Raw genomic sequence first — 26818 nt, 5'->3', positions numbered from 1 at the left:
GCTCACAATCTGCTGGGAAACGCTTGATTTCACAGTAAAAAAGACTGCTTTGCACTGGGCACTGTGGGGAGACACAGAGACATGCATTTAAAGGCAGAGACAGGAGGGAGCGTGGGGTGGGGGGGTGGGGGGGGGGGGGGGGGGGGGGGCACAGAAAGAACATCCAGTACCAAAGCAGGGAGTCGAGCACAAGCAGAGGAAGGAATTGAGATAACAAAGTAGAGAGAGGAAAACTGATGTGAAAACACTGTGGCATTAAAAGGAGAGAGCAGAGAAGTTACTATAAGAACAAATCACATGATGAGAGGTTAGCATGTGTCATCGGGAGGGAAACAATGCATGGAAATAACTAACATTTCACAATAAAGACAGACCACATGTGCACATAGTTCCCCAAAGTCAAACAGTTCCTGAAGTGGAAGTCCCTGAGACTACTGATAATATGAATCAGTGAGTTATCTCCCAAAATGCACCTGTTAAGTAAGACCACAGAACATGTGGCTGCTCCACAGCAAAGTAGTGACAGCTGACGACAGTTTCGGACAGACCTGTAAGTGTTAGACAGAGCTGATCCAGAAACTGACCGAAACGCTGATGGCATGAAACTCTGTGTTGTAGAACTGAAAGTGCTGATCTGCATTTATGCACAACAAACTTCTTTAAAACATACTCAACATTATCCAGAACATATGATGATATGTAGAACTTTTTTTCCACCTATGTTATATGACATGACGGGTTAGGGTTGGTTTACCCAGTTCACCCATCATGGGAGGTTCGACTCTGCCACTGAAAACAGCTGTATGATATCTTCTGTGGTTGTGAGGAGGTTAGTTATTTATTTATACTTTTTCTAATGTACTTTATTGTATTCATCTTTCAATGCAGTAATATGTTTAAATCTTCTATAATTCAACTCACAGAGGAGCTCATGTTGCCTGTATTTTCTCAGGGAGTTTTTTAACCACTTAAGAGTTAACCTTTTCTAATTAAAAACATACACGTGGTGCGTATTTTATAAGCAGATTGTAGTATTTTTAGATTCTAAATATTTAAGAGAGATCACTTTTAGACCAACACAATGACTAAAGAGAAAATAATCATTTGAAACTGCATTTAAACTTTCATGGGAAATAAAATGTACAGAAAGTTTGACTGAAAAGTCTAGTTAAAGCAGTCTCACAGACTGAGAGGGTTGGGGGGGGGGGGGGGTAAGGGGGGGTAAGGGGGTTGTCCAGGGAAACATTTTGTTCAGCACAGCACTGACAAAGCCTCAGTCTGAGACAAAAGGTCAAAGAAACAAGAGACAAGCAGAGAAAACATCAGAAAAACCACCTCACAGATCCACTCACAGCGCCCCGTATCCACATGTCCTGTTTACACTCTGTTGATGAAGGTAAATCTGAGTTTTAAAACTCAAGCTTGGGGAAAATTTGGACTTGATTGAGCCAAATATATCCAAATGTAACAGCCTCATGAATTGCCACTGACTGCAGTCCAAAATATTCCTCTTATATGAGTCTACTGCTAATGCAGGTCTATTCAACTCGCGGCTGTAACAGTGTTCCAAACTTTCAAATATAAATTGCTGTGTGTGTGTGGCATCAAATTCATAGGCAAGTTCAGTTCATCTTTTTCATCCTCTTTGCTCTCTTCTGTTGTTTGCCTCTTTTTGTCACTTAATAAATGATTTCTATTATTTTTCATGCTATATTGACATTTTTGGTGGGACCAGCCTTAGGCCAGAAATACATCTACAAATGACTCTTCTCTCTCTCATCTCTCATGTAGCCACAAATTCAATTTCAATTTAGTTTTTTCAATAATGGGGGTCAAAATTGTGTTTGTAGGTGTTGTCCCAGGTATGTCACCTTTCCAAAGAACGATCTGACCTTACATTAACTTCCCACAGCTGGAACAGCCATTATATAATGTCTGAAATATATTTTTTTAAGTGTTATTTCAAAACCAAATTTCACAAACATCTCTAAAGTCATCGTTTATTTAGTTTGTATTCATTGAAATATTGTCTAAGAAAGATTCAATGTGAGAAGATGCACAGGGATCATTAGTTACCATTGCCATTAATCATTCATTTACTTATTTTTGCAAATTAAGAATTTCTCTTTTCTAACCCCCCACAATAGTTTGTATTTTTCTCACCTTGTTTGAACCATTAACATCTTGATCTAATAAAGGCCCCTCTAGTTTTCTCCTCATACATATTGTCTAACTGACCTTGTAGCAAATTCATATTCAGTTCATTTCCTAATCATTTCCAAATTTAAAATTGTTTTATTACTTTAATGATTTTAGTTTCTTTATCCCTTTTTTTTTTTTAAATAGCAACCCTTGTGATTTCAATATTTATCAATAACAACAACAAAACTTTCCAAACCAAAAATGTCAATTAGGTCTGAATTGTGGTGAAAAGTATAGAAACACATGAAATGAAGAATATTTCCATTTTTATTTGATAGCACAGCTGTGTAAAACATGGTGTTTGGATTTGAATATGATGAGTAAAGTGCAGCTTCAAATACACGTTAGAAAAAGCAGCTACAGAAACAGACGTTGTGTATGATGTTGACATTATTATACTGAAGGGAAATGATGAAAAGGCTCGTTTACTCTATTGTCTGATGACAGTATTTGACTTTTTCGCCATGAGTGTGTGTTTCCTGGATGAATCCTCTTTCCTCTTCCTGCTGCTGTGGCTGCTCTGATGCAGCCTGTAGGTCTTTCTAGCCTGGACTCGTTCCTTCTCCGGGACCTCTGTGTCATCCAGGATCTCCAGACCTGGGATCTGACTGATGACGTACTGTCTAAGAAGGCAAAGAGGAAAAACACCGTGAGCCAGATGTGTAGTATGCGGATCCACTTTATCGTAGATACTGTGGATTCAGCAGATTGGCAAGAATAAAAAAAACTTGAAAAAGGAAGCACTTAACGGATTGAGAGATAACCAGCAGCCTGATCATCACTGTGTGCTTAAACTAATGAGCCACATGGGGGCGCCATTGTTCAAGTTAAAAACCGTACCAACCGCCGCACCAGTGGTTCCATTCAGCTGGAGCTTCCACATTTCAGATGAACATCTGTCATACAACATCTGCATTTTCATTCTTTAACATTCTAAGATTTCAAGATTTTGAGAAATACTGATACTGAAGCAGGATTACAACAAGACTAAAATACAACCTCAACCCCTGTGACAGCAAAAAAGTAAAATTACTAAACCACACTTCTTGGATTGTTCATTTGTGTATTTATTTTATTTACATTTTGTTTTCCAACATGATGAGCTAAATGCTTGATTCTGCATGTGAAGTAATGGATCCTTTATTTAATCATTTGCTTATTTATCTGTTCATTTTTACTGACCTAAAAGCAGTCATGCTTTATCTAATAATTCAATCAGGCTTTTAAATATTCACATTTTAATTGTAAAAAGGTTGTTAAAATCACTGAATTCCAAGAAGCGGTTACACCAGAAAGTCAAGTTACAACCTGCAACATTATTTTTCAAAAGCAGTTAAAATACAGTCCAATCAGTTAAACAGTAGAGCAAAAATACAGAGAGCCTTGTCTATGTTCTCATGAAAGGTCAAAGGTCGGACCTCGGTGCTCACCTATAGTCTTTGTACTGGGTCAGACTACCCCCGTTGAAATAGCTCGGTGCTGCGTCATTGTTCATCATACTGAGGATCCTGTTTTTAAAGGAAAAAAGAGAAGCGAGAGAGAGAAGTGTAAAAACAGCAACAGACCCTCTCTACAAACGACACACACAACCCCACACACACACACTCACTTGATACTCGGGAACTTTCGTCGGATTTCTTCCACAAAAACAGGCAGATTGTTGATCTTGTTCTTGTTGATGCACACGGTGGTCACGCTGGGCATGTAGGGGAACTTCACGTGAGACGTGTAGTTGTTACAGTCCAGAATCAGAGTGCTGAGCTTTTCCAGCTGACTCAGCAGAGCCGGGTTCCAATACAGACTGAATGAAGGAGAACACACTGAACTACAGCAGCTGTGGCTTAATATCAATTTAAAATGACTTTTTCATGTACATATCATGTGCATTGTGTATATTGTATTTATTAGTGTATATTTGGTATATTTTTGATGTATATTTCCATAGATGTTTATTCTATAGATGTTTATTTTTCTGCTGTGGTAAATGAATTTCCCAGTTGTGGGATTAATAAAGTTAATCTAATCTAATCTAATCTAATTATAATGCCTGTTTATTTGTGTAATCAATGGAAAATCCACCTACAGTATTTTGAGGGATGTGGTCAATAAATACGGAGGTTAATTTATGTCTGATTTACAAAATGGGTCATTCTTATTCTGCAAATCTAAGTCTGAGTCTGAGCCTCATACACAAATGTAATATATGTACATATGAAATAACACCATATATATCAGAATCAATTATAAAACCTTTTAGAAATTTGAACAATTATATACTGACATGTCTGAGTAGCCCATACAAACATGTTTGTTTTCTATGTATGCTAATATTGTAGACATATGTTATGTAAATATATCCATCCCAAAGCCTGTCAGTATGTTGATACTATATACAGTAGGGTTTTACACTACAGTACCAGTCAACAATGGGAAAGTGTATCCAAACTTTTGACTGGTATATATATTTTGTTTTAATAAATGTGCATATATAAATTAAATATATACTGTTAATATACTGTATGTGCTTGCAACATATCAAAAATTCATATACATTATTGTCAAAGGTGTGGTACTGTATATATTAATCTTACTATGGGTATTTCATTTATGTTATAAACGTATGCCTTCATATATCCAGAGGATGTATATATGTGATAGTAATAAATTGCCATATAGGTGACATGGAAACATCCCTCTTAATAAATGGGCCTATATGTCATATATTACATTTCTGTCACAGCCACAGACAAGTAGCAGCATTTTTGGTCTTTAAAGCTGCACTAATCAATGTTTTTACAGTAACAATGGCTCAAAAAGACTGTGTCTGATGTAAATGAGATTATATCATCTAACTCTGCAGTGACCCTTAGTGCTCTAGCGTGGTTCAGAAACCTGTTCTCATTAACCTCATTTCCAGTAGCAGCCGGTTGCTGTTTTCAGTAAAAATCCCTCAGATGAACCCACCACACGACCTGCGCAGCAGCAAACAGCTGACAGCCTCGGTCCGAGAGCAGCTGGTGAACATCGGTGAGCATTCAGCAGCTAAAGAGGTTTTATTGTAGTATAAAAATATTGACTTGTGCAGCTTTAATTTGTACTTCTCTTTAAGATAACCTAAGTTTTGGACCTAAGCTTCTGTTGGATTGCCTATGTTGCAGGGTGCAGACTATGTATGGCAGAGATCGGCTTGTTGTAAGTTGCTCCTTCAGATTGTGGTTAGTAAGAAAAAGGATACTCATCCAGCAGATTGTAACTCAGGTCCAGCACCTCCAGAGTGTCTGTCTGTGCGAGGATAGTTTCATAAGGGATTTCTGTCAGGCCCTGGTAGGCGAAAGAAAGCCACTGGAAACTAGAGACGTGGTTGGATTGACTGTGATGATCCATGACAAAGAGCCCAGCACTGTAGTCTCTTCAGCTCCTCTTCACTTGTAGTGATGAAGATTAGGAGAGAAGTCAGATGATTATGCCATGATCAAACCTTGAATAAACAACAAATGTGTTAAAGACATTATGCCACAGGAAGGACTTGATTATTATTTCACTAAAACACCATGACTTGAAGAGAACCGACAAATTACACAACACCTGCACAACAATATGACTTTACTAATATTCATTTACTGGAATTTCCCCTAGGGGATAAAAACAGTATCTATCTATCTATCTATCTATCTATCTATCTATCTATCTATCTATCTATCTATCTATCTATCTATCTATCTATCTATCTATCTATCTATCTATCTATCTATCTATCTATCTGACACCAGTCCCATACAATAGCCTTGAAAAATATAACTCCTTTGTCAGGCAAATAATTGCAACATTATTGCCCAGTTCTTCCAGCTCTATGTGGACTAATACTGAATATGTCATCTGCTATTATACAGCTATTAAGGTAGAAAAATATGAAAAATTGGTCATAATATAAAATCAATCTCATGTCTGTGTGCTAAGTATGAAGCTGGAGGTGATTAGCCTAGCTTAGCATAAAGACAGGAAGCAGGGGGAAGCAGCTAGCTTGGTTTTGTCCAAAAGCAGGATAGACTGGGGACGGCTGTAACATTGGTCATTTGTAAATCTTCTCATTTCTCCAATCAGGAACAAGTTAGGAACCACCTGATTCACTCTATACCTGCTCAGTTTGGTCCTTATTCCACATGTGAGGAAGTAGCTTGCTGTGGCAGACAGTCTATTTTAGAAGGAAAAAACTCATTTTGAGTTGAAAGTTGTTCACCCCAGGATATGCTACACTAACCTGGATGATGAGGTGAATTGTAACATTTTACTCCTTGAGTTTGAGCCTAATCCACAGACATGGCAGCGATAACACCGACACCATTGAACAGCAGACACGTGGAACTAACTTGTTTCACATTTTGAACACACTAGCTTAAAAGATACAGACAGAAATGTCAAAAATGTTACAACCATCACCCGGTCTGTACCAACGCCTCTAAAGCTGACTGATTAACACACATCACATTTGTTTAATTAGTACAAGAACAGAAATGAACATTTCAACTAGTGTACAAATCACATTTCACACAGACAGTAGAGTGAGGGTTACCTGATTCCCTGGTTAGCCATCTGACACAATGACATGACTTCAATATAAGATAAATTACATTTAAAAAAAAAATCTCTTTCCATTAAAAACAGCCCATAAATGAAAGAGGCTCTTCACAGCCAGAGAACACGCTGACCTCCTGATTTGTTATGCCACCTGAAAAGCCTCTTAATTTGAAATCTTCCTCTGGATTTAACACTTAGAAACACTGATATTAAGATTAACATGACTCAAAATAAGATTACTCTGTGTGTTGGGAATACACTAAAGAAACTGTGAGTGATAGATTTTGACAGTGTTTGCTACCACCCATGCCTCCTGATGATAAACTGTACAGCGAGCAGCTGCTAATGCTCTTAGGAAGTTACCTACGAAGGATTCCGTTCCATTCAACACTGGTGATGAGTTATCAGTCAAAAGCTTTAAAGACGTTCCCCTTGACGACTGATGCTCTAGATGCTGCTAGAACTTTTTTTTTACTATCACTGCTACTACAGTAGTGATCAACAATAACAAAGTCGACAAATATTTCAAATTTCCTGGGACTACTGTCAAACACTCAAATATAGATCCATCACATACAAGTGTATGTGTTCAGTTTGAGTTGGACTCACCGAGCTGTGGAGGAGACGGTTTATCCTTCCAGCGCATGCAAACCTCTGAGAACTGCTTACAGCTCATATAAAAAGCCTCCTTTCATACCCCAGCTGTAGATCACATGATGGGGATAATCACATTGCTGCTTAACCTTGTGGTTTTTGCAGGACCCACTGGCCCAGATCTAAATAACTTCGATAGTGTTGAATTCTAAAAACACTGGAAAACAACATCTTATAAATGAGGCTTAAAACTAATGAGGAAATGTTAACATGAAATGCACTAGAGGAAAGTCGTTTTACTGATCAGACACAATGCATTAATGTTCACAACAACATTCATGTATGATCACTTACAGTGCAGCTGTATCTATGGATAATTTATATAAATTATTAATAACACTGAATGAACAAAAATGAATGAACGCATTATGCAAAATATTCCATCCGCTTCATTTACACAGATTATCTTCAGGTTTATTATGATGCTTTTTTTTCTGTTTACAAGTCCAAATAAACATGTTTATGTTGACCCTGACTGTGAATGTTCCCTTTTGCCCCCAAATTCCCAACAAGTCCAGTGTACACAGACATGGCTCTTTCATTATGTTTCTGCTTGTCCACATAGAAACCAAAAACTGCTCCTCTGCCAGAATAGCATGTGTCAGTTGGTTTGTGGTAATTTGATTAATCACAAATTCATTTAGGAATATGTACAGGGTAAGAACAACATAAATTAAGATAACTCAGTTTGGACAAAGGACGACTTCGATACCATTGCAGGAAATTAAAACTAAATGACCTACACCACAAACCAACTGACAATCAGTGAACCCTGGGACTTGGCGATCCAACCCTGGTTCTGTCTAAAATAAGTAAAAGACACTAAATACATTTTTAAAAATCTCTTGCGAGCTTTACATATATAACAATACTTTCAGTGGCTAATTAGAATAAATGCTGTATAAACAATGTCACTCAGTGTAGAAGGTTATTTTTCAGACACAAAGTTCATTATAAGTCATAGAAACCGTTCCAGCAAAGTTCCCACTGATCCTTGTTGGAGAGTTGTCTTATTGTGCAGTGTAGACGTCCTGAGGATCAGTCAACTCTTCTGAAACAGCACAGTGAGGAGGTTCTGTGGCTGCGATACCGTACACAAAGTCAAATTCAAGTCTTGACTGAACACACAAAGCGGTGACCTCTGCCGGCTTTACAGTCCCTTATCTGCCACTTTGCCCTCCTCCACACCAGGACACAGTTTTTGCTTCCCCTCTTTTTTGACTGAGGGGGAGTCTTCTTCCAGTTGGTGTAGCCGACTGGCTCGCCGCCCACCCACTCCCACTGTCCCTGGCCTTCTCTGTCATTCAGACCTTTTACAGTATAGGAGAAAAAAAAGTCAGTCAGTGTAAACAAGTTGTAATCTACAATGGAAAAATATATTTAATGATGTAATTCATAAAACTTTCAGTCCTACTGCAAAATATTGAACACCATCTATTCCATGTTGACAGAGAACAAGTTAATAAAACAAAATGTAATTCTTTAATTAGTACTCATACTTTTCCTAACCCAACCTATCCCAAGAGTCATTGTGCATATATATGTATATATTTCATTTAAATATGCAAATTTATTAAAACAACATACAGTAGGCCTAAAAGTCAAAGGTTTGGACACACTTTCCAATAGTGTCCAAAACTTTGACTGGTACTGTAGTGTAAAAATGGGATGGATATGTTTACATAACATACGTATGTCTAGAATATAAGCATACACAGATAAACATACATATTTGTACTGGCTAGACGTATATGTCTAATAAGCTTAATATATCATTTTTACATATATGGTTTTATTTTTTATACACATATATTTCATGTACGGAAATTCAATATATATACATATATTACATCTGCATATGGGTGGAGGAGTGCCCCTTTAATATAATCTATACATTTTTAACAGTTTAAACATCAGGAAATGCCATTGCAACAAAAAATACCCACCTATCCAGAATGGTTTTCTTCCGCTGAAGTCCCACAGCCAGTCCATGTCAACTTTAGAGAGCACACTTGCAAGAGTTCCTTTATATCTGAAATAAAAAAGAGAAAAAGGAAATCTGTGTTTTCTTTTGGAGGGGGTAGTTTATAGAGCATATCAATTCGATTATACAGCTCTTGTGTGTGACAGGCAGCTAATCCGAAGAATGTATGCCCATGCTTTCTGCCTCGCAATTTCTCTCTACGTCTGTTTATCCTTTAACAAAGACATTGTGTCAGTTTACAGTGTTGAAGTGTACCTCTCCCTGCAGGCTCTGTTAGCTGTGCTCCAGGTGGCTTTGTGCTCAGTGCTGAGGATGTAACAGTGGCCACCATGAAAGGTCCAGCCCCGTGGACACATCTGAGCACTCACCATCTGTGTTTGAAGAACGAATGTGCAAACATATCAACATTTTAAGTGAACATAAATAATTCCAAATGAAAATGTTACGAAATAATTTTAAGAGGAAAGAAAAAAACACTCAAAAAGTAACATCCATCAATCTCTATGGAGTTCTGCAAGGTTCTATCCTGGATCCGCTACTTTTCAGTCCTTATGTATAACACTAAGGGTCATCATTCATAAGCAGAGTGCTGATTTTAATCATCATGCAGATGACACCCTATTCTATATAGCTGTTGATCCTGATGCTCTGAACCTCCCATTTACTCCCTTGAAAACTGTATCTCACATTAATTGATGGGTTCCATCTGGATTAGGATTAACCAGAGATCAATGTTATTGGTCCATAATAGCAAAGAGAAATTTGCAATTTACTTTTCTATCTTGGCAAATTTCGTATCAAGCAAAGAAGTCTGTGTATGCTTGTATTACAGGTAGGTTTCCCTGTGTCGTGAAGCTGGAATACCTGATCAGTTGGCGCCCAGGGTTTCCAGGAGACACCATTGCAGTGAAAGAGCTGGCTGGTTGTTTGGTTGAAATGCAGGAGTCCCATCAATTCTGGCACACAGGGCTTGGGGATGGCATTATCAGCTGCAGCCTATCGACCACAAAAATTGTGGAAAGTGTGGAATGACCAATATGCACAATATTTATGAAACAAAGTCAAACATTTTCTAATGGATGGTAGAAAGTGCCCATATTGGTATGGATACAATTAAATTGAGATCTTGGCAAACGAGACATCAAGCACATTTTCCAAGAAGCGGAAAACAAACTGACATTTGTATTCACACGTGCGTTGGCCAGTCCAGTTCTTTGAGATTTTGAGATCTTTCTTTGAGGATCCAGTCTTAATTTAGTTCGCACTGCTGACACCTGTTGCTGTCCCCCTCTGCTGACCACACGGATGTTTGCTTTTCTGCCCTTCCTGGATGGGGAGGTGTCATCTTCTACTTGAACCTGCATGATACCGTGATACTGGAATCAAAAAGACAAAAGAAATTAGGGATTTTCTGACTTTGAAAGGTTAGGTCAGGTTGGTATCTGCTGTTACTGCTGCTTACCGTGTAAATAACTTCTGTCCCATTGTGAAGAACTGATGAAGGTGCAATCTGAAAGATGAAACAGTTTATAGAAATTTTTAAATGGAACAACGCCACAACAAATAATGACAAATGCCAGCTTGAATAAAGTCACTTGCAATGCTGAAATTTAAGTGTAGGTACTCACAGACTTTGGATTGCCCATAACTCTGAGTTTCTTTTTCGGGGGCCTGGAGATGCTGTCTCCACGGGTCCAGATGCCTGATTCAGTGCCTAAGGGAAGTTTCTCTAGTTGAATGGATCCATGCTGGGGGTACTTGTCTGACTTAATCTCTTTTCCTCCAAGGACAGGAGCCTTCCGATCCTGTTTAAGCCTGCACTGACCTGTGGTGTTAAAGATTTAACCGCCACGTTACTATCTTTGAGCATATATTGATTACCTGAGTTCTTAATCAGATTCACTGGCACCATCTTTTGAAAAATGTCACTGTAACTAAAATACATTACTCTAGGACCTCAAAAAGACACAGCTGGGGTTTATTTTTACCTCTTCCAGCGTCCCTGATGGTGACTTGAGCCCCACTGATGCTGCCAATCATTGTGCCTTCCGGGGAGACGAGCACCACTTCAAACGTTTCTTCAGCCTCCTCAAGGTGATCCTGAATAATGTCTATGTGCCAGCTCCTCTTTGATACTCCTACACGGAGACAAACATCACAAGACTTGGTACAGCTCTGATTTATTGTGACTTTTCCAGGTTGGCACCGTTTATGTTGCAAGACACTGTAAATTACTGAAATGAACTATATTTGTTGTAGTGGCACAACAGTAGCAATAACAATTTTACTTGCAGCATTTTTTAAAATATGACAGTACGACAATGGTGTTCCTCTCAGAGGGTCAATAGAGCATTTTTAGGGCCACTGTAAGAAAAAATAATAATGATTTGTGAAGAAAAGTTCAAATTATGAGAAAAAAGTTATTGTATTACAGGAAAAAGGTTGATAGTATCTGTATATTACAATATAATTGGGATCAACTACAACAAGCACTTTTTTTTATATTGCACATATACAGAACAGCCTTTTTGTTATTATATTCTTATTTTATTTCTTATTACATTTTCTCCTTGCACTGTTATTCTTTTGAGCTGCTGTGTCAAATTTGAATTTCCTCTATGGGGGATCAATAAAAGTACACTTTACCTTAAAACTGTATTGAGTAGATTTGATCACATGTACATATTTTAGCATTTCCTGACACTCTATATACAGTATACTGTACACATATTATTTTTCCTTGCAAAATATAAGAAGCTTAGATATTTACCATTTCAAACTCAGTGAAGAAGCTGTGTGGTGCAATTTAACAGAAGTGGGGAAGTTAATGTTTTTGAGATTCTGTGTTTTCAACAGGCATGCGTTGGTTTTACAAGTGAAAGGGCTTTAAGAAATAGGATGAGTGGTATAATGTTTTCCTGTGTTTTATTTGAAGTGTTGATCCATAAGAAATTGTATTTGTGGTTTTAAGAACCAACAACCATCTCAGTGTAGTTTTACATCTCCTCTCTCAGGCTTCTCTCTGGAGCTCTAGTAACAATAGGTTGGTGAGCCAATCAGAGGAGAGGAGGCTCTGAGCCTCTCTTCTGATTTGCTGACTGTTTTCTGAGTGATCCAATAAAAATATAGCAGCTTTCAGGTAAAATCACTCAGAGAAACCAAATCCTGCAAGGTTGGATGGTGGGTACAGGTGGGCGGGGCTTGGGGCCTGGCTGAGAGTGGTGACTGCTTTGTTGTGACATCACAAAGTTCCAGAAGTCCTGACGGCTGGTTTTAAGGCTCAGTTTCTGAATACAGGCTGTGTGCATTTCTCTGTGGACTGAAGCTTTGATACTTTCACAGTATTAATATAGAACCTCGACCTGCTTTATGATCAAACAACACATGGACAGAGACCTTTAGACTATATGGACCTTTAAGTTTAGCTAACTTCCCCGCCTCAAGTGAAAAGCAGTGTCCAACTGCTTCCTTAACCTTCCTGTGGAGAGCACCAAACATCTCCTGTGTGACTCAGATGGAATGGGGCATTAGCAAAATACTAGTTGAGCATTAACATTCACTCAAAAAGCAGCATAATGATGTTGATTTCCATATCAATGAGCACATACCTGGATCAAACTGAATGAGAGAAGAAGGGCTCATGAAGAAATCTTTTCCAGCCATTGCAGTCACCTCCTTCACCTAAATAAAGAAAAAATCTGTTTGAGGGCCAAGAATATGGTAACAATAACAAATCCAAATATCGTAAAGCATAAAGCAGTACTGAAAACCTGAAAAAAAAAGTAAGCCAACAGTGATCAAATTAGTATATAATGTGAAAATTCATAATAGCTGTTCAGTTTCAGTAAGAGCTGACTACAGACCTTCACAGTGATGTATGAAGACTCTGCCAAGTTTCCTTTCCGGATGATGTCCAGAGAAACTCCTCTCTGATCCTCACACACAGAGTACTGAGATTGAGACAGCTGCACACTGGACCACCTGAGTTCAAGTCTGCAATGACAAGGTCAAGCATGGTGAAGATGAAAATGTTCATTTAATATGCCATAAAAGTCAGTATTGTTTTCGGGTTGTCCATCTGCGTCCGTCCATCAGTCTGTCCCATTCTTGTGGACGCGATATCTCAGTAACGCCTTTACAGAACTTTCAGTAGAACTCAAGGATGAACTGATTAGATTTTGGTGGTCAAAGGTCAAAGTTGTGGTGACCTCATCAAACACAGTTTTGGCCTTTTGAACGCAATATCTAACGCTTCGAAGGAACTTCTTCAAATTAGGTACAAACGTTCATCTGGACTCAAGGACAAACTGATTAAATTTTGGTGGTCAAAGGTCAAGGTCAATGTGACCTCACAAAACACTTTTTAGCTATTATTAAAGATTTCACAGTAATTATGACAAAATTTCACACAAATGATTCATATTTTCTATGACTCTGGATAAACAGGGATGTAACCTGAAACTAGTCTGAGTGGAGGAGGCAGACAACCACGAGGCGATGATTGTAGTTTTTCCTTACATGTGAGAGGGTCCAGTGTTCCCTAAAGGATCAGACACTCTGAACTCCAGGCTGTCTGACAGAGAATCCCTCTCTGGATTGATGATGTAGATGATGGTTCTCTTGCTCAGCTCCACCTGAGACAAACACTGTGGCACAAAGCCACCTGCAACAGCACAGAGAAAGACTTACTTCTTCATGCACGTTAAGCTGAAGCGTAGATGAAAACAACATTCTTTTTCAGACCTGTAGTAATGTTTTCTAGGTAACCAAAGTAGGGTGGGCGAACAATGCAGAAGATCAGCTCGTCTTCTCTGCTGTCGCTGTCTTGGGCCTTCAGCTCCCTGGATGACAGGAAGATCCCAGATCGTCCGTCACCTAAAACCTCAGCTTTCCAGAGAGGCAGTATCTTCACAACCTCAGGAGGCGATTTGTCCAAAGGCTTGATCTGAAAATCGTATACAGTTTGTTCATAAAATAGATATTGGTTAACATGAATGTCATAGTCCTTTGGATTTGAGTGACAGTCCATATGATAAACATAAATTTAACTTTATCTAGATTTGAAAAATGCTGCATGTGTTTTCCATTGCATACTGATACAGCACAGCATTAATGCTGCATATAGTGTTTGCCCCACACATAGTTGATCATAGGGAACATTCGAGAGGGGTCTAACTGCAGACCTCAACTGAGGACCCAGGTCTGTGACCCAAGTGGAAGGAAGAAGTAAGGTGTGTTTTAATTGATTTAAGTGTGTCACTTCTTTTATTGCTACAAAACAAGCAAATACAATAAAATAAAACTTCTACAAAAATATAAAAGCCAACAGACCTTTTTCACAGCACACATTTTGACTTGTCATAGCAGGAAAATCACAAGTGAAACTAATTTCATTAACTAAGGCTCGTTTCCATCAAGTTCCAGTAAACATGACAGTGAGCCATCATGTTCACTGGAACCAGCTCCCCTTGAATATAGTTATCATTTACACCCATGATTTTCCTGCTATGACATGCTAAAATTTCTGCTGGGAAAAACGTCTACAGATTTATTTTTGCAGGGTTTTTATAGTTCCTCCAGTCATGTTTTAAACTCTGTAAAATCCTCTGCTATGATTCATATTTAGTTTATCGTGGTTTTCACACATTAAACTGGGTCTGAAGCTCATCTCCTCTTACTTCCTGATTGAGAAACCTGGATCAGGCCTTGAGCCCCGCCCACCACCTGCTGGCTCCAGGTGGACAGGTGAAAGAGCAGAGAGTATCAAGATGGTTAGAGGAGGAAACATCAGAGAGACTCAGCCACATGTTTGAGCCTCAGTCAGACCCAGACTCAGAGGAGGAGTCTGAGACCAGAACCAGAGACTAGCAGACGGATCAGAACCGTTAGCGTAGTTAGCATCTTTTATTTGTTTATGTTGTTTGTTAGCTTGTAACTGGCAGTGGCTGACACAGTGTTAGTGGTTGTGCTAATGCTAGTTCTAAGTTTCAGGTTTATTTAGCCCCGCCCCCCGTCCCCACAAGTAGAGAGGAGTGGTTTCTGAGGTTTGTGACATATGAAACCCTGGCTGGCCCAGTACACACCCAGTTCCACAGCCCGATATTTAGCATGCTACCTCCACATCTGGACCAATTTTGGCACACATACAGAAAATCTTACAGGAGGATAACAGCCAGAATCTACCCAGATGTGAAAGTATATGGGCCGGACTGGGCAGAGAACCCAGGTACATGTTGGGCCAGAAGTTCCGCTTCACTACACCAATGTGTATGTTTTACCTCTAAAACAATGTATCATAAAGCAGAACAACTCAAAACAGATCAGTTTTCAAACGTAATTCAGCTACATATACATTTTATATTATGCAGATGATTTTTAAAAGAAGAAAAGGGGATGCTTTAATGGTAAACTAATTTCAATGGAAATTTTACTTAGCCTGCATGGAGCAAATTATGCAGCCGTTCAAAAACATGACATAGATTACAGGCTTTTACAGGCTACACTGGCTTCATTACAGTCATTAGCTGAAAGATATGCTATGATTTCATTTTGCATTCTGGGTGCCGTAAATCCTTGTGTGCTACTGTAAAACATGAACAGTTCTACAGCTATTTGGCACATTACCACCACCTTCTGGTGTGTGAGTGTTATTGATGTTCATGTTCATTAGCTGCAATCACATATATTCAGTTCACCATTCAGTCCTTAGGGAAAAATGCCACTTCAGGAAATGATGCATTACACCTGGGTATCCTACGTTTCCCATTGGCTCACAGACCTAGGATGTGAGGTGTGCTAACAGCCACGATGGAAATGAACAGCTGGGAGAGCTGGAAGACACACACATCACACAGCCTTTATAAATCATAATAAATCATCACCTACCTGAATGGTGAAAAACACAGGTTCCAGATGTAAGCGCCCGTCCAGGAGGAAGCCTCGGTTGGTGCTGTCAGAGGCATTGAAGGCGAAACGATCGATCTGCGACGGCCCCCCGTTGTGTTTATATGACACCTCCAGCTCCTGTAAGTGTCTGTGGGTGAAGTTTGATCCAGAGGTTAGTGTGGTGCCAGCTAAAAGCAGCTTGCCATACTGTGGAGGCTGGAGGAGGGTGAAGGTCAGGCCGCTGGGTGGAGTGTCTGGGTCAGACAGGGCCAGGCAGTCAGGACCCAGGATGATGGAGGAACCCTGGGGGACTGTGACGCCTTTGTTGGAGGACAGAGACGGCAGGATCCGGTCCACCATTTCCACTGCAATCTCAAAGCTTCCATTTCGGCTGGTCTTACCATTACTCACGAAAAACCTGTCAAAGCATACAACAGACTGGGTGTTAGGCTATCTGACTTATTTTGACCTTTCCCTTTGCACTAGTAACAAGAGCTGTGACATCGTCTGACAAAATCACCAAACACATGAATGAAAGACAAAGACTGAGCTGTGATTTCAGCTGTATTTACGGTAACATGATCACTCAGAGAGAAAGTTAGAAGAGACAGTGTCTTTTTTTACTTTATTTACATTATTTACTTCAACTCCAGAACATAACAGACTTTTATTAGACTCCCTCTGTTTGATATGTAGAGTTGGTCCGATGACTTCTCTCTCTCACTCCCTCTCTCCTGCTAACTTATGTTTAGTTATTCCTCTGTCCCATTTAGTAATAATGATACATGTACTGAAAGTAGCTTATTTGCTGTAATGGAGGTGAGGTTCAGAGTATTGGAAGTGCTCCTCTTCTTCCCTGCAGTTCCCGAGCAGCTGGGAAACCAGAGTGGCTATGTAGACTGCAGGTCGGTACTCCACTGACCAGTGGTGAAAATACCATCAGTCAGTCAGTCGGTCAGTCAGTCAGCCAGCCAGTTGGTCAGTCAGTCAGCCACCGACATTCACAATTATAGGGATGGTCCCGCTGTTGCGGTCTGATCAAAAAGCAAGTACATCACAAGTCGAAGCTCCTGGACTCACTGAAAGGTTTCTGTGGGTGTGCTGCCTCGGTTGTCATGCACATAAGAGACGAGGTTAGCTGCTACGTCCATCTGGCTGAAGGTGGAGATGGCCAGTCCAGGATGCTTGATGTACTCTATGTGTCCTTGAGCAGGAGGGTTAGTGATGACAAACAGAAGCTCTTCAGGTTTCTCTGCGCCGTCTGTGGCGAGCAGCACGTTCGTAGTGAGAACCACACGATCGCCCCGACTGACCTTCACTGGCTTCACAGAGATGGCGATATTTCCTGGTAAAGGAAACATTTAAAGGTTGTATTAAAATTGTATGGATTCACACTAGGCAGTTAAACAAATGTGGCCTTGCAGTCATGAGGATATCACATGTAGAAAATCTGTTCCAAACCTAGAGTATGTCTAATAAAGGATATATGTCTGGCTTCTAGTACCTTTTTCAAGATCTCTGACGGAGATGTGGAAGTGCTGTGGGGGTGATTGATTCTTTCCATCCAGCAAGTGGAAGACAAAGAAGTCCTGTGTTTTCGCTGCATGCAGGCCTGTGTGCACATAGCGCAGAAGGTTCATGTCCACCATTTCCTGGGTGCAGTTTTTCCCAGCTGTCAGCGTCACCCAGTCCTGACCTTCCTGAGACAGGATCAGTCACAGTTAGGAGCACAGCACCTTCCTGTGTCTTCCTCATGTTTGCATTGGCAGCTCACCATAAATCAGCACATCCCAATGCTGCGGGAGTTAGGACTTAATTCCATAAATAGTGCAATTCTTCTTTACAAGAATACCTCTGATTGATGGTAGATTGTCCTGGTCCTAGTAAATGAAACCCATTGGCCACAGCAGCTTTCTATGCCCAATCAGCTTCCTCAGTTTAATACAACCATTTGATCAGTCTTAATCATTACAATCATTGCCAAGCTGCCATGGATTTTTTTCCAAAGCATACCATTGTGAGTTTGTCTTGCGAGGACAGAGGACATAACATCAGAATATTTGGTGTATCTCTTTGAAATTTAACATCATTGCACCAACCTTGAGTTGAAGTAGTCCTTGGGTAGGAACAGTCTCAAACATGTACATGACCTCTGAGGAGGTAGTATCACTGTCTTGTGCAAACAGTGTCACACTGGAGATGAGCCTGGCCTCTCCTGGCTCCACCTCCAGCCCATTGTTCCTAATGGACAGAAGATTCTCTACAGTCAATCATGTGATGACACACTTTAAATATGAAGTGTGATGAAGGTGTTAGTCTAACCTTATGGTGTGAGGCTCCTCATCATTGACTGGCAGCACTTGAACCATCACTTGTCTTTGGAGTTGATGCCTGCTGTCAGTTAACTGGATGGTAAAGCTATCCTCCGTATTCTCCGAGTCATCGTGCATGTACATCAGATCCATACCTGCAAACCAATGATGGCACAGATTTTAATGACTTGTTGAAAAATGTAATAGTGAGTTTGAATTATTCTATAAAGAACTTCATGCTTATTTCATACTACCATTAACAAAAAATGATAAAAAACTGTTCATTTTTAATGTACATGTACTGTATGTCGATATTTCCTTGCTGTTGACATAAGAATCTGTCACATATCCACAGTAAATACTCTGAAACTATTTACTCCACTTTACATCAACAGTTTCAGTGTCTGTCGTCCGGTTCCCTCCTCAGACTCCTTCAGCCAGAGCAAACACATTCAAACACTCTTTTCCACCCTGTGAGGGTAGAAAAGAACTTAAGTATTGAAGTATTCTTCATGAGTAACTACACATTGACCTTCTTGTGGAAAGTAGGTGCCCCTTTCATATTTCCAGTTGGAAACTGATGTCATCTTTCCCACAGGACATGAATGCAGCATGATACTGTGAACCGGACCACAGCTACACTGAGACAAACTGTAACTGAGGCTACAGCGCAGACGTGTCAAAGGTACCATTAATAAGATCCGTCATTGTAAAGTCGACAACAGGGGACGGGGGATCAGCCTCTCGTCTCTTGCTGACTGGCGTCTCACTGTTGTGGTCGATGATGATGCCGTGCTGAGGTGGTTTGACGATGCTGAAGAGCAGCACATTCCTGGGGACATCCAGATCCACTGCATGCAACAACGACGAGTCCAGTTGCTTGGTTTCTCCTTCTCGTACCTCGTCACAGAAGGACATCAATCAATATTGGACCATATCTCGTGAACAAAAAGTCTCCTGGTTATTATGATTTTCAAAAAGTGAGACTGGCCATGAGAACTTACTGTGAAGTTGCGAGCCATAAACTCTGGGATCTCATCATTTGTTGGGTTAATAATAATGTAGAAGGGCACATGGGCAGAGCTGTGTTTGCCATCTGACACACAGAGCATGAGCTGGTCAGCTGTGGGCTCCATCCTCTCATGTCTGGACTGGACGTAGTTCACATGGCCGTCAATGATGTCTTTGTATGAAAATGAAGCTGTGAAATAAAAGGTTAGACAGAGAAACACATGAAATCAATTGTTTCTTTTCACCCATGTAATGATATATGACAATTCTTACCTATGCTTATACCCATGTTGCTTTTCTCAAAGCCAGGACTGGGCAGGACATTTTCAATGTAGCCAAACTGGGGTGGAGAGATCAGATTGACCACCAGTTCATCCAGGACAGTGTCCACATCAGAGGCCTTCAAATGAGAAGCAGTTATCGGGGCAGCTCCACCTTCATTCACCACAAAGATGTCTCCTACAAACAGATGAGAAAATTCTAAAACATTTAAAACAACTAAAATCCCTGTGACTGTTCAAATAATGGAACATGTAACTGATACATTTTTACATATTAATTTTCTGTAACAGTATTTCTTTGTTGAAAAAGGTCAATATGAATCCTTAAAGTTTAAGTGGTCCTGACAGCTGCACCCACACAGTCCTCAGATCAGGTGCAATCAGGCCAGATAAGTGAAAACACCTGTACCATGGGAGGTGAAGTCAATAACATTATCTCATTACAATGGCACCTCAGTCAGTGGGTGAGATATATTAGAAACCAAGTGAACATTTAGTCTTGGGGTTAATGAGTTGGAAGTAGCAGAATGGGTCAGAGTAAAGATCTGAGCCACTTTGACAAGGGCCACATTGTGATGGATGGACAACTGTGTCAGAGCATCTCCAAAACTGTTTAACAATTACATTGCTGTGTTATTTTCCTCAGCACAATGTTGACCGAGATTGGAATGACCCACCTGTTGTTAGCGAAGGTGGTTGGCTGTCAACTGGAAACACTGTGATTTGGAGGTCATACACAGGGAGGCTGTGCCGGGACTGAGCTGCACTCATGGTACTGATGGGATTTCCTCCACTGCAGCATGGAGCAGAGTTTTCTGTCTCTCCATCAGAAATGACGAAGGTGATGGTGTCATGGCGAGGAGTGAGACCAATCTCCAGTCCTACAACAACATTCATATAAAGCACTTTCAGAGACAGTCCCGACTGTTCCAAGATATGTACTCCATGTTACACGGACATGCGCTTTGTAAAATATATATATATATGTACAGCTCCAAAGCATGAGAATGAGTTCAACCAATATGGCTTCTTTCATGTGTATACAGATGTAAAATACAAATACTTTTGGATTGTAGTAGCAATAGTTGAACGAGCCATACTCCCAGACTGAGAAGTTTGATACCAAACATTGTCTGTGCCCTTATGTACAGAGCTGGTATCAGTGCAGTGTTAGCTTAGCTTAGCTTAGCTTAGCATAAAGACAGCTAACCTGGCTCTGCAAAAAAAAAAAAAAAAAAAAAAAACTTAAAATGAAGAAAACTGATTGAATTAGGAAATAAGTCTGTGGGGCAGGTCTCTGTAAATAGTGGCACATGGGTATCACATTAAATGTATTTTGCCTTTCAATGAATTGTGCTGGAAAAACTATCCCTAAATTGAAAATAATCAGTTATATCTATAAATTCTACAATGAATTATGATCTATCAAATGGCATTATAACCACTATACTAAAGCGGATGACAGACCCTCACTCTGACAGAAGTCTTGATATATTTGCTGTTACCTGTGTGTTTGTAGGTGATGATCCCTGCAGTAATGTCTGCCTGGATGAAGCGATCGACCACGACACCATTTCTGAGCACCACACCGTGATATGGCTGCCGGGCAATCAATAGGGCCAGACTGCTGTTGTCGGAGTCTGCGTCAGAAGCGTAGATGTACTCTGCTGTGATGACTATCTCCTTTCCCTCCGCACAGCTGAGAATTGGTTTCAGACCAGCAACCAACACTGGGACCTCGTCATTAACGGGATTCACCTGAAGATGACACGCAGGAAGTCACTATGGTGAAACAGAGAACCAGTGTGAAGCCATGAAGATAGTTCACTACAAAGGACAGCAGTTACCTTCACTTGCAGGACAAAACTGACTGAATTGCTTCCATCTGTGGCAGTGAATTCCATGTCGTCCTCCATAGTTTCTGAGCTGTCGTGATTGTAACTGCAACAACAGATAACACACGAAATAAAGATTTGATGAGTCATGAAATGAACATATACATTTAAACAGTAACTCTAAATACTGAATCCATTCTTAAAACTAGAGACCATCTTGTGATGGGATCAGACCGGATCAGACCAGCAGCCACACCCATCAACATGTCCCCACCAATGAGTACTCAGTAGTTATTACTTTGTTATTACATGAATACTCAGCACTCAAAGTTCAGACCATATGGAATGCCATTTTAATCAATATTAAATAAATATGTATGTAAATATAATAATATATGTAAATAAATCCTGAAATAAATAAATTATGTAATGTACATGTAGCCTTTATGGACGTAAATATTTCAGTGAGTCAATAAATAAATAAATAAATAGCTTTATAAATGAATGAAGAAATAAATAAATGAACAAATAAATAGCTTTCAATTTGCTCTGGAACTGTGAGATAACCACGTCCACTCATTTGAATATAACAGGTAGAAATAAAAATTGCTGGGAAATAAATGAGACATTTGGAATAAAAAAAGTCTGAGGCATTTGTAAATAAAAGTCTTGAGAAATAAATAAATGTGGAATTATAAAATAAAAGTCCCCTTAAATAAATTAAAAAAAAATTTAAGTAAAAAGCTATTTATTCATTCATTTATTCAATCATTCATTCATTCATTTATATAGCTATTTATTTATTTGTTTACTCACAAATTTGCATGTACTTATATATTTATATATTTATTACCTAATTTATTTATTTCAGGATTTATTTCACAGCTGTATTTATTTATGAATGTATTCATTTATTTATTGATTAAAATGGCAATCCATAAGACCACGCCCATCTCCAAACCCTTCATTTTGATCTGAACTACACACCTGTAAAGTCTGAAGGCTGTATCTCACACAGTTGTGACAGAATCTGTCCACAGACATATAAACACCTGCCAACGCATTCAAAACACCCTCCGTGGTTGTTCCTGATACAGTGGGGTGTCTCATTTTGCCGCCACCCCACCCACACACACACACACACACACAAACACGCACACACACACACACACACACACACACACACACACACACACACACACAAACACACAGGTGCCAAGTGACATGCTAATGCAAGCTGAGTGTGGGGAAGCCCAATTTTGGTTTTGTTGGATCTTAACTCAGCCTCAGATCCACATGATCCTGTTGTTTTGAACGATGGCGTCCCTTGAGGGTGTTTACTTGATCCCATTTCATTTTTTATCTATATGCTACCATTAATCATCAGTTTTCAGTTTCATGCAGAACACATTCAACTGCAACAGATGTAACAAAATATTCTTGAATTAAATAAGAATATTACAAAGTTCCTCATTACCAACCCAGAGAGTGTTTAAAGACACTGCAGCAGTCGCCTCTAATATCAGGCTTTACAAGAGCTTACACACTGATTCAAGTTATATTCAAGAAACTTGTGCAATCACTCTATTTCGTTGCTCTGTACTGTTATAAACTTTCCTGTTTGATATAATGTGCTTTTATTCTGGAATTCTTTTGAAAAGTGTTTGAAAATATATAAATAAATTATAAATGAATCTTTACTTAATTGCTTTATTTGGGAAAAGATCAACTTTTTGTTGTCTTGTTGATAACATATTTATGACCCTTTGATAATTGCTCCATCACAACATGAACATGACTCTATTGTCCTGAGATAACAAGATCTTGGGATAATGTGATAGAATTAATTTATTGCTACCAAGGCTGATCTTGGCTTTCATTTAAAACAGCTGCAGTGGACAACAGACGATTGTCTGGCAGACATTAAATCATGCTTCTCTTGTGAATTACACATAATGAGAAACTGCTACTAGGCTTTTAGTAATAGTATGAATCCAGAACGTTTAGAGCAGTCAATCACTAAATATATTTCGTGCTGTTAGGATGATCTGACTCGACATGAAGAAATGAATGAACCAGGATGTCTGACCTAACTTTAAGGCTTTTCAGGTCGTGCACAGTGAAAGCTTGGCCCGGCTTCAGCAGGAGGCCTCCGAGCTGCAGAGCTCCATGCTGCGGTTCCCTCTGCAGCGCCACCTGCAGGACGTCTTCCATTGAGTCCACGTCCGACAGCAGCAAGTGTTCTGGGCCAAGCCGGCGCTCCCCGCCCTCATCCACAGTCAGGGCGTTGGTGATCACCTGAAACACAATGTATATGTTTTTTTGTATATGTATAGCCACACGTCCACATGAAGTCAATGAGGTAAGAATAGAAAGTTGTTTTCCACCTGTGGTGGCTGGTTGTCTTCTGGTATCACAGTGATGTTGAAGCAGATCCCAGTGACTGTTTTGCCCAGATGGTTGGTTACAGAGAAAACAAACTGGATGTACTGGGGGTAAGGGCCAATGTCCATGATAGGAGGCATGTAGGCCACTTTCATGAAGTTCACTGCATGCTGGGAACAAGCAAAACAAACACATGAGTTTTGTATAAGCCCATAAATGTACCTCAAGCAGGGGTAGACAGTAATAAAGTAAATTTACTTCAGCACTGTACTTCATTTATTTTCACTATCTGTACTTTATTAATATAGTATTATTTTTTTTGTAGACTTCTGACTTCGTACTTTTGACTCCACTACATTTCTATGAAGTACTCTTACTTTGAAGCAGAACCTTTAGTCAGTGGAATACATTTTCTTTTATTTTGAAAATGTGATAGATTACACCTTGTGTTCATCATAGGAGAAACACCAATTACAGCAAACTCCTCCACTGTCAGTCATGTTCGAACCTGTCAGTGTCGTAACGATGGAGACGTTAGATAAAGATGAGGCAGAAGATTCTTCACTGATCTGAAGTCTGTGTTTGAAGGTTTATAACTAAAGAAATATTAATTTAGTTTGAATTTTTTGCTGTGTTTACCACGACCAGACTTCATCACTGACTAAAAATAAAAATATGAAAACAACAAAGGCTCCTTATGTTGATTCAGTTGTTTTTATGTCCATGTCTACAGTCTTTGTATCATATCTTACAGTCTTTTTATTTTCCAGGTTCTACAGTCAGTCAGTCAGTCAGTCAGTCAGTCAGTCAGACAGTCAGTCAGTAGGTTGATTCAAAGTCATTAGGTTCCTTAAATGTGGAACAATACAACAATGTGTTGACAAAAAATTTACTTTTGAATACTTCAGTATTTTTAAAATCAAGTACTCCAGTACTTTAACAATTTTCACTACTGGAGTCATATTTGACCAGGAGGATCTATACTCTGACCCAAGTAAAGGAGCTGTGTACTTTGTCCACCCGTGACCTCAAATATATTGGGATTTTACATGATTACCTGCGTGAAGAGCCTCAGCACTGGTGCGTTGGAGTCTTTGGTGAACTTGGGTATGCTGTCCACCAGGAACAGCCTCCCTGCGTCAGGAGTGCTGCACATCAGAACAAGAGCACTCAGTTCAGACAGAGTCCTCTACAGTTCACAGAGTGTTTCCAGAAGGTGAGGACAAACTGACCTGTGAGCACCGGAGTAGAAAGGTGGAGTGGTGATGGTGTAGGTCAGCTCGCTGTCCGGGGACTCCTGGTCTACAAAGTGAAGCTGTTGTCGGGTTATGTGGACCACTTCTGTTTCTTTGATCATGAGACACCGGGTGGAACCGGGAACCTCTTTAGGTGGCTGGTCCGGAACAGGTTCTATGTGGACCATCACCACCTGAAGACACCATGGTAGATTGTTGTAGTAAATTATTAAAGTAGACTAAAGATGTTTTTTCATGGATTAACTTTTGTTTTAGCCATGTAAGCAACATGACGATATCAGACAGTCGGCACCTTTTCAGTTCATAATTAAATATCTCAGATACTATTGGTTGGATTGCCATGAAATTTGGTGCAGACAAAGATCAATGGTCCCCAGAAGATGAATGACTGGGCTGATCCCTTGAGGTAGACAATTTTGGTTTTAGGTAAAATATCTTGTGCCCCACATTCAGTACAGGCCTTGAATTTGTGGATCCCCTGACCTTCCCTCTGGTGCCACCGACAAGTGAAATGCTAACAAGAATCGGTGTGACTACGTGTTGAGCAAGCATGTAAGCATGCAGTTGAAGCTCACAGATCTGCTAGCACGGCCATAGACTCCTAAGCTTAATTCATACTCTGTGTTCGGGGGGTTACAGTGTGGCTTCAGACTCATGTAGCTAACATAAGCTTCTTAAGAAATGTCTCAACACACCGGGGCTACCCAGTGGAGATGTCAGGAACTGCTCCGCTTGGGTAGGTTGAGTTTTCTCTGTTGCTGGTGGAGATTGTTGATACAGACAGACTTTTCACTAACACTGATCTAGCAAAGCCAAATCCACTTCTGCTCACTGAAATAGCCACTCTGTCTTATAGTGAATAAAAGAACATCACCATGGCAACTGTACGGCAATAATGGGAGAAAGACAACCTTTTCACAATCACTCTATATACATGATCAGCAAATGGCCTGATGATGAAAGAAAAGTATCTACAGCAGAACTTTCATCAGCCCATTGTGCTAATAAATATACAACCAGTCGGTTCAAGTCTAAGCATTAACCCTCTTCAGGAAACTGCCACCTAGCACCTGAAGCTAAACCTGAATAAACCTACAGTAGCATCATCACAAATCAAATAGACTCGTACCTTGAGAGCTCGATGCACTGCAACTTAAGGAAACAAACAAGCAAACAGACACAAACACATTCAGGAAACATCGATCCATTATCCTGATAGGTGCGCAGGGCGGCTGGAGCTAATCCAAGCTGAAACTGGGAGAGGGCGGGGTTCACCTGGACATGTCTCCAGTCTATCATAGAGCTGACATGAAGAGACAAACAACCATTCACACTCACATTCACACCTCTCTGGGCCACTGTTGTGAACTGTACACCTTTACAATTTATGGAGTGAAAGTGATAATAGCAGAGTGGAGGTGAGCGAAATTTCTTATTA

At 39.9% G+C, this 26818-nt stretch overlaps 2 protein-coding genes across 5 annotated transcripts in view; both read right to left on the bottom strand.

Annotated features, from left to right (window-relative positions):
• Positions 1–2451: 2451 nt before the first annotated feature.
• Positions 2452–7496, bottom strand: LOC130164525 (leucine-rich repeat-containing protein 72). The gene is made up of 5 exons (XM_056369315.1): positions 7387–7496; positions 5438–5680; positions 3812–4003; positions 3633–3710; positions 2452–2825 (listed from the first exon to the last, which is right to left on the bottom strand). The coding sequence occupies exons 2-5, from the start codon at positions 5584–5586 to the stop codon at positions 2633–2635; spliced, it is 612 nt and encodes a 203-aa protein (XP_056225290.1). The 5' UTR covers positions 5587–5680; positions 7387–7496; the 3' UTR covers positions 2452–2632.
• A 311-nt stretch (positions 7497–7807) lies between these two features.
• frem1a (Fras1 related extracellular matrix 1a) overlaps positions 7808–26818 on the bottom strand; it is a 45095-nt gene continuing 26084 nt past the window's right edge. For 2 of the 4 annotated variants that reach the window (XM_056369306.1, XM_056369307.1), the window contains 27 exons: positions 25357–25553; positions 25182–25272; positions 24127–24294; positions 23829–24037; positions 21752–21845; positions 21410–21662; positions 20582–20785; positions 19897–20082; positions 19617–19813; positions 19302–19512; positions 18623–18767; positions 18400–18541; positions 17805–18000; positions 17381–17645; positions 16301–16718; positions 14159–14360; positions 13934–14078; positions 13279–13408; positions 13024–13096; positions 11404–11553; positions 11044–11240; positions 10878–10925; positions 10594–10791; positions 10280–10411; positions 9671–9786; positions 9378–9463; positions 7808–8741 (listed from right to left, as the gene is read on the bottom strand). In XM_056369306.1, the coding sequence (XP_056225281.1) occupies positions 8539–8741; positions 9378–9463; positions 9671–9786; positions 10280–10411; positions 10594–10791; positions 10878–10925; positions 11044–11240; positions 11404–11553; positions 13024–13096; positions 13279–13408; positions 13934–14078; positions 14159–14360; positions 16301–16718; positions 17381–17645; positions 17805–18000; positions 18400–18541; positions 18623–18767; positions 19302–19512; positions 19617–19813; positions 19897–20082; positions 20582–20785; positions 21410–21662; positions 21752–21845; positions 23829–24037; positions 24127–24294; positions 25182–25272; positions 25357–25553 (4656 nt within the window). In that variant the 3' untranslated portion in view covers positions 7808–8538. Of the gene's footprint in view, positions 8742–9377; positions 9464–9670; positions 9787–10279; positions 10412–10593; positions 10792–10877; positions 10926–11043; positions 11241–11403; positions 11554–13023; positions 13097–13278; positions 13409–13933; positions 14079–14158; positions 14361–16300; positions 16719–17380; positions 17646–17804; positions 18001–18399; positions 18542–18622; positions 18768–19301; positions 19513–19616; positions 19814–19896; positions 20083–20581; positions 20786–21409; positions 21663–21751; positions 21846–23828; positions 24038–24126; positions 24295–25181; positions 25273–25356; positions 25554–26818 lie in introns of those variants that run through there. The other 2 variants (XM_056369308.1, XM_056369309.1) reach the window with 2 other exon arrangements.

This window comes from Seriola aureovittata, chromosome 23 (genome assembly GCF_021018895.1).
Source record: "Seriola aureovittata isolate HTS-2021-v1 ecotype China chromosome 23, ASM2101889v1, whole genome shotgun sequence".
Lineage (NCBI taxonomy): Eukaryota > Metazoa > Chordata > Actinopteri > Carangiformes > Carangidae > Seriola > Seriola aureovittata.
This window is presented reverse-complemented; position numbering and strand designations above follow the sequence as displayed.

Bases quoted from the DNA above. Each gene is read 5' to 3' on its own strand.
- LOC130164525 (XM_056369315.1), bottom strand. From the start codon at position 5,586: ATGGATCATCACAGTCAATCCAACCACGTCTCTAGTTTCCAGTGGCTT. The intron at 4,004-5,437 runs GTATCCTTTTTC...TCCTTCATTCAG, and splicing joins AGTTACAATCTGCTGGATGA to TCTGTATTGGAACCCGGCTC. The intron at 2,826-3,632 runs GTGAGCACCGAG...TTGCCTTCTTAG, and splicing joins ACCCAGTACAAAGACTATAG to ACAGTACGTCATCAGTCAGA.